At 40.1% G+C, this 8284-nt stretch overlaps 1 protein-coding gene across 5 annotated transcripts in view; it reads right to left on the bottom strand.

Moving 5' to 3' along the window:
• Positions 1-6407: 6407 nt before the first annotated feature.
• LOC115580712 (LIM domain only protein 7-like) overlaps positions 6408-8284 on the bottom strand; it is a 33171-nt gene continuing 31294 nt past the window's right edge. For 4 of the 5 annotated variants that reach the window (XM_030415313.1, XM_030415318.1, XM_030415314.1 and 1 more), the window contains one exon: positions 7373-7539. In XM_030415313.1, coding sequence (XP_030271173.1) covers positions 7517-7539 — 23 coding nt within the window. In that variant the 3' untranslated portion in view covers positions 7373-7516. Of the gene's footprint in view, positions 7540-8284 lie in introns of all 5 variants that reach the window. The other variant, XM_030415317.1, reaches the window with a different exon arrangement.

The raw sequence follows: 8284 nt of genomic DNA, 5'->3' as shown, positions 1-8284 counted from the left end.
ATTATTGCATGACATTTTCACGAAGAGGGGTAATAATAATAAAGGGGGATTCTGTTTTGTTTTTTTTAAACCTGGGCCCTATATTTACAAGTTTCTGTGTGTTGTTGATTCATACCTTCCAAAAGTTATGGAATTGTTCCAGGAGATCGCTGCAACACCTCTGCAATGGCTGCAATATCATGCCTTTGGGCAACTCCAACAAAATCAAAGTTAAGTCCACTGAAAGTAGAAAACTTTTTGGAAAACTAAAAAACTTGCTGCAGGTAGACAGTGGTGAGTCAGAGTTGGAGAGAGGCGTTTGGAGTACCTCGAGAGAAGCTGCCAGCAAGAATTTATTTCAAAAGTCATGGCTGACTATTTAAATGTGTTTGAGGATCTTGATGAGGCAACAACTGTAACAACACACCTTGAAAAACTTTATTAGAGCAAGATTTGTCTGTGAATGAGACTTGCATATCTGACAGCAAAAAAAATTAATCAAGAAAAAGATCTCTCTGTAAGAATCGTTTTCGTAATTTTGTCAGACTCAGAATATCAACCGCAGCCTGTCAGCAGCAAAAACAAGCACTTTGACTGGACGTGTTGATAAAGGCTCTCGGTCATCCAGGTCATATGCGAGCTCTGAGTTTCAGAGTCGTTAAAGCCACCAAGGACAAACTCGGAACTCACACTATTCTGTAAGGACACTCCCAAACATAGTTTAAAAGACTGCAACACCCATCCAGTTAGTTCGAACTGGGGGAGCCTCTCAGATGAGAGGTGAAACTTCGTCAAGGAACTGAAACACGTCCAGTTTCCTACGATACAACACTAAGAACATTTTAGTGGACTTAACTTTGTTAGTTGGAGTTGCCCCAAAGGATTATGTTGCAGTGATTGCAGCCATGTTGCTGTTGAGGGCTGAGACGATCTGGGTGACCGATTCCAAAACTTTTGGTAAATACAAATCACTTAGATACCAAAACATGTAGATATCGGACTCAGGTTTAAAATGCCCGAATGCCCCGTCAATTTGCCCCTCAGTATTGTATGGTATCACTAAAACAAATTAGATTCTAATCAGCCTCAGCTGTAGTCTTCTTTGCTAATAGTGCAAATAAGTATGGAAGAGTGTGCTAGACCTTTAGAATTTCGCTTCACAGTCACAAAGTAGGCTCATTTACTACTACAAATAGCATCAATTTGAAGCATCAATTTGAAGTCAAACACAAAAAGCTGAACTGTTACAATCAGGTACATCGTATGTTGTAACAGTAAATAAGTGATAAAAAATTGGAAGTTATTAAAAATTGCCAGAATTGCTGTGGACTCTCATTTTGTGGTGAGTTCAGACAGGAAGTGGAGCAAATTTTCCACGCATCCAAATCCCATATGAAGTCAATGCAATGATGTGAATGGATGCATATTTGCAGCTACGAAAATATTCAGCTTTCATTGAAAAGTTTGCGTCACCGGGCTTCACTGGTCATTTGCTGGGGAGGACCAGGTGGAGTGGGCAGATAAAGGCGGGTCTAACCTTCCCAGAGTCGTGCAACTCTGTAGGAGAGAGTCGTGTGCAGAGCCAGACCCTTAGGAGGAATAAACACCCGGTAGAATCTCAGTGATTAAAGTGGATTTATCTTCACTCCTGTTTATCAACTTGACTGCAGCTGCGATCTGCAGAGGTGACCTCCAGTTAATTGAGATGACTACCAACGGGAGCTGTTGGGTACATATACTTTACTACATGATTGTTACGATGACAAAGAACAGAAGGAAACAAGAAGAGAGAACTGGAGTCTAGTCTGTTTAAGCAAACTCTCGCCAAAATGCTACTTAGGCTTTTTTTGTGAATGTTTATGAGTCAAACCTTCGTGTAAAAGCATAATTACGACCAAAGGGGCACTTTTAAGATTTACTGTAGTTTCATTTTCGGGCAAGCTCATTTTCAATGGAGTACGGGGGCACTCGCTATTTTTAAAACACTAAGAAGGCTCGACACAACATGAAACTTTGCTCGTAGTATCACCAGGGTCTCTACACATGAACACGAGAGCTGGGAACATTGTTTGTGTACACAGAGTTTACTAAAGAGAAGGTTTTTCTAACAACTCACCTTAGCAGTAGCTTGTTCCGCTCCCACTCATTATGGCAGCCGAGAAGTATCGATCTCCGAATGCGACATAACATGGAGGAGAGTTAAGGTGGACTGCTACTGTCTTCCAGCAGCAACTATCCACGCAATATCTTACATGACTTTTCCGGCTCTTTATTTCAGTATTGTTTCTTACATGAGGCTCCTTTTTCAACTTCAAGGTCAATATTCTTTTTCGCTAATGACAAAACAATGAATTATCCGTGCATTGATATGGAACTCAGCTTTAGGAGCGTTCCACCTTAAAGGGATATTCCGGTGTAAATTTAATCCATGGTCTAAATCACAGTGAAACTGTGTTACACTCCCTCTCGAGAGATCAAGTTAGCAGACCGCTAATTTACGGAGTTTTATCAACCTAAGAAATGACCGCACCACGACAATACACTGCAGTAAATGGATCCAAATATAAACCGCCACCAAAAAGCCGTACAAAAAGTACAAAACAGTACAAAAAGGGTCTCAGCACATAGTCTGAGGCATCTCACCTCCGCTAGCTTAGCTGGATTTCTATTGAGAAGCTAAAAACAGAGTTACCTCTCCTCCATCAGCTTCCGGGTCGGGGAAGTCACGACGCGACGATTACAGAGTGCGGTTAGAAATGCTCAATTCCGTTCTTTTCCCTGTCCACTCTCGATAATAACTGTTATAAACTGGCAGGTAAGACACATATGAACTTTGATTGCTTTTCCATGGAGTCATAATCATACATTTTCATCCATGAGCCGCGGAACTCTACTGCACTCAGTAATCGAGTCGTCGGGACTTCCCGTCAACAGGAAGCTGCTGCAGAAGAATTGTAAATTTTGTCAGCTTTTCAGTAGAAATCCAGCTAAGCTAGTGGAGTTTTAATGCCCTGGACTATGTGCTGAGACCCTATTTGTACTGGTGATGAAGTTTGGTGCTGTACTGAGCATTATTTGTGGCTTTTTGGTGGCGGTTTATATTTGGATCCATTTACTGCAGTGTATTGTTGTCGTGCGGTCGTTTCTAAGGTTGATAAAACTCCGTAAATTAGCGGTCTGCTAACTTGATCACTCGAGAGGGAGTCTAACACAGTTTCACAGTGATTTAGACCATGGATTAAATTTACACCGGAATATTCCTTTAACTCACCTCCATGCTACGTCACAATAGGGGATCGAAACTTCTCGGCTGCCAGGACGGCAGCTAGCGGAGGAAACATCTGCTAACGTGAGTTGTCCAAAAACGTATTTTTTTTAGTAAACTGTGTACACAAACAATGTTCTCAATGCTCGTGTTCATGTGTAGAAACCCTGGTCATACTAGGAACAGTTTCATGTTGTGTCGAGCCTTCTTAGTGTTTTAAAAATAGCGATTTTGATGCTAGCGTAAGAGTGCCCCAGCACTCCATTGAAAATTAGCTTGCCCCAAAAACGAAACGAAGATGAATCTTAAAAGTGCCTCCTTCGTTGTAATTATGCTTTTACACAAAGGTTTGACTCATATACATTCACAAAAAAAAAGCCTAGGTTGCATTTTGGCGAGAGTTTTGCTTTAAGTGTGACTAACCAGCTTTTTAGAAATGTTACAGTTCTTCTTGTTATGCGTCATCATTTTGTTCTTGAAACATGCCACAAAACATCGCATTCGGTCTCGATTACCGGATTGAAAACAGGTTCCAGGTCGTCTCTCTGCCTGCATGTTTGGGCTCTGGACAACGTTACAGCAGTGACAGGACACTTGCCAGATATCTGTGAGGCACAGACACGCCCACTTCTTCCTCGCTGCTTCCTGTGTCGCAGATAGACAGTCCAGATAGTGCAGTGGTGACGGATGATTGACAGATGCAGACAGAGAGGGTTAGTGCCACACTTGAACACTAACTTGAAACCACTTCCTCCTGTCGTCATGCTTTCCTGTTTGACACATCGAACTGCAAGTGTGTTTCAAGTCTGTCGGTCAGTGTTTTGATGGCAAGCTATTGTACACTTAAACTGTGAGTTAGTTATGAAATGTTATAAGCTGTTAAATCATGGAAAGAGCAGTTTGTATCTTTCACACAAGGTCTCTTATTCATAATAGAAAACCACTGAGAGGAAGTTATTGTTTTTAAAACCTTGGATGAAGAGGGTGAACCAGGACAGAGCCAGTAGTCAGGGAACTTCTAATTAATGACAATTGCATGGGAAGCTGCCCTGAAAGCCGTAAGGGAAAAATGCTTTTTTTTTAAAAAAAAAAAAAAAGGGACTATAAATAAGAGCTTCAGGGCATCCTCAGATTTCTCCCATTAAAAAAAGAAAATCCGGTACGGAGAATTCTTAAGATACTTTGATAGACCAGGGTCAGGATTTTCCGCTTGGCTGCTCAGCAATAATGTCTTAAAGAAGAAAAACATTAACAGTAGCTCGCTAAAAATACGTCCCATGGGTGCTTATTCCTGTTTACATTTGTCTGTTTGACAGATTTTTAACTGTCCACTTGTTCCAGAGGTTTTCAGCGCATTTTAGGACGACATAGAGCGCAACCTTCCATCGAGCCCTGCAGATTAGATTTAGCTGATTCAGAACACAGATGGCCCGAGCAGCAATGTTGTGCATGTTTCAGCTGTAAAAATGCAGCAAAATGAAGTGAGTTATGTTTGACTGTGGTTTGGATTTAATTGACTAATCAGTTGGGAAAAGTTCACATGCTGATGCAAAACACAGTTTAAAAGGATTAGCCATTACTTAGAGGAATGCTCACTGCTCTGTCAACATCATCCATGGAGTCAATTTGGTTAATCTTTGAGCTAAATTTCAAGTAAATGATGTCTTTGCAGCCTGCTTTGTTCAGTTTGACCCTCTGCAGTCTCTGGCTTACTGTACTTGTGGTTTTGAATGGGTCAGGCTGGGGTCAGAAGAGTCATCCCAAACAGATGGAGCATGTCAGAAAGTGAAAAATGTCTCCACTCGAGTCTTCAGGGAAGTGAACTCTCCCCTCCAGAGGAGCAGGTCACAGAAAACCACCAAAACATTTCCATCCATCAGGCCAAGAGGAGCGCTGGATGACCGACGTTTAACATCTCAGTCTGACTGAGAGATCAGAGTTCCAAGAAGTGATGCAATTATGTTTTTTTTTAGAGGTTAAAACAACCATCAGTGACCTAGGTAACTTGCTTCTAACACTTCCGTCACCACAGATCTCTCTCAGTCATCTTTCTGTAAGATGACAAAGACAAAAACCAAGTGTTCATCACAACTGTCACACAACCTCAGACTCTTCTCTCATTTGTGATGTCAGAGACCGAGTCAGCCATTTTAGACAATATGGCACTTCCCCATTTGAAGGCCAGAGGACAGAAGACTTTCTGTTCCTTTTCCTTCAGTTAAATTTGCTTCATCAATTTCCTGTGAAAGGTCATTTCTCCCAAAGAGACAAAACATGTTGGTAACAGAATGGGAGTGAATGGAATTTCATTTCAACAGAATTAACAAGCTTTTCATGCGATTTGGGGGAAGTTCTGTGGAAATGGAAAGAATTCTCTCCACAGGGGCAACCTGGTGTTTAAAGGGTTCTCCAAACAGGCACTCTGAGGAGCAGAAACGGCTCCTTTATATGGGAGGAAAGTACTGTGGCTTGCACACAGTTTCAACAGTTTATAAAAATAGATACTTTTTCCCCGTCAGTAACTGTTGCCAAAAATGGACTTTGGACAAAGCATGTAATCATGTCTCCCCTCAAGAGAAACACAACACAGAGTTTTTGAAGAAATCCCCAGAGATATTCCACAGTAAATATTTAGTGATAAGATGCTCTTTGTTTAACCACGGACTACTGTTGTAGAGTGCGGATAAAGAAAGAGGGGTCCTCATGGGGCTAGGCAATACATCAGCATTATATCATATCTTGATGTTACGAGAATATACATAATCTTAGAGTTTGTATTTCGTTTTATGTCACAAGAGTTGTCTTTACCTAGATGAATAGGCCGCATTGCAGTAAACTGATGTCATTTTTTTAACTCACTTGTTTTGACTTTCTCATTTTAGCCACAGCGCTGATGATCATTTATAAAAAATTGCAATGTGTTACTATTTTTGAGCAGCACCGATAGTGATACAATGCTGCTGCAATATTGACAGAGGTATTTGGGAAAGAACTGTGTGATTTTTGATTTTGTTGCCCAGCTTTTGATGAGATTTCAAAATAGAGACACAGTACATTGTTGCAAAACAGTGTCGCAAAATAGCCTCAAATTGCATCATGTTTTTTTTAAGGCCGTTTCATCTAGCATCATAAAGTCCTAATACAAATGAACACAGTACAAGTATTTAGATAAGGAAGTTTATTGGTAGCAAAGGTAGGAATCAAGAATGAATTATCACTAGATTTCTGTTTCGAAAGTTCTCAACACAGGAAAATATACATACTGATTATCTTTAGAGATTTATCTGCAACTTCTTACCCATAAAGCTTACTATACAGGAGCAGACAAGCACAGACACAAGTCCATTTCTGAGAAATGTTGATGCATTACACACATGACATATTGTTGCAACAACCTCTTTCACAAATTGTCGGAGCCAGATGAAACTGGTTTCTACTGTTAATTCTTGTTTATTAAATAGATCTATATTTGCTGTTGCAACTCTGTTTCAGTGACAGAGTATAAAAATAGTTGTTTTGCGACTACTGACCCAAAATATTAAAAGACTTAACCTCCAATAATTTGGTCACACTGAAATAGACAATTCTATGCAAGACATTTGTACCTTCAGTATGACGCCTTCTGTTTTTACTATGAGACCGATGATGCCACCATGTGGTACATTAATGAATAACATAAAAACCCTTAAAGATGATGTTCAGTGCACTCAATTTACGAAAGCATTTCAAATAAGATGCCCGTTTTCACATGAGAAATGCATGCATTTTATCTTTTATACAACTGATTTATCCCAAAGTGCACTTGGTGAGATTTCAAGAGAGAAAGTGCTGCAGTACAAGTTTAACCGTGCCTCCATACATTAACAACAACATATCTGATCTTATCTTACATCATAAATGTACTACTGAGGCAAATTTCAAAAGTAACACAAGGAAATGACTGAGAGCGACACGATTATTAAAATAAAAGCATTAAATCAGACACTAATAACAGCCAACATTACTTTATTTCATATATTAAATCTAAATTCTCTTGGAAAAAAATTAGCAGAAAGAAAGGAGAGACAAACTGAGTAGCGTAACAACAATATTTGATTTAAAAAAAAACAGCCATCAAGTGTCTAATTTTACATCACAGCGTAGAGTTTGCGGTTTTACCAACGATTAATAATCATGGCTTGGTCGTGTAGATGTCGTCACTATGTCTTCTACCCAACAGGTCTCCCCAGTGACTCCGCCGCTTACTCCGTAATGTGGAGGACGGCGTGTTGATCACATGGAGGAGGCATCAGAGGCTGAAATGTTCATAAACAATTCAAAATAACAGAGTTAAAACACAAGTTTCCTGGACAGTGATTAAAAGGGACAGTTCAACCCAAAATCAAAACTAAATTGACATCTCGATTGCTGTGGTGTGACATGTTGAGGCTTGGAGACGTCAGCCTTAGAAATGGCCGCCTTCCCTCAAATATAATGGAAGTAGATGGAACTTCGACTTCTGATGCTCAAAGCACAGAAAAAATACATTTAAAAAAACTCAACAGCAATGTGTCTTTCCAGACATCATGACCTGGTTAATCCACAGACTAGAAACTGTGAGCAGTTTCTCAAAGGAATTATTTTCTTTCTGCCAACTGTATCTCCAGTAATCATGCATCTACTCAAGGACTGGAGGCTAGCTGACTAAGCTAGCTAATGCTACAGTTCAGCCAAAGATGATGCCATTCACGTTTACATCCTGTCACAAACTTTGGCAAAAAGACGATAGTTCCTGTGTGAAGCTGCTCCCAACAAAGACTGTGGATTATCTTGAGCAACTGGGTCATGATGTTGGGAAAGAGACATTGTTGTTGAGTTTTTCAAAATGTAGTTTTTGTTGCCTTGTGCACCACAAGTCGAGTTTCATCTAGCTCCATCAAATTTGAGAGGGGGCAGACATCTGTGAAGGTCGATGTCTCCAAAACTCAGCAAATCACGTCAAAACAATCCATGGATTAACGGCACTACAGCTAAGAGAAGAAAAAAAATGCATTTTTGATT

This window comes from Sparus aurata, chromosome 4 (assembly GCF_900880675.1).
Source record: "Sparus aurata chromosome 4, fSpaAur1.1, whole genome shotgun sequence".
Taxonomy (NCBI): domain Eukaryota; kingdom Metazoa; phylum Chordata; class Actinopteri; order Spariformes; family Sparidae; genus Sparus; species Sparus aurata.
Note: the sequence above shows the minus strand (reverse complement) of the source record. Positions and strands in the feature narration are given on the sequence as shown.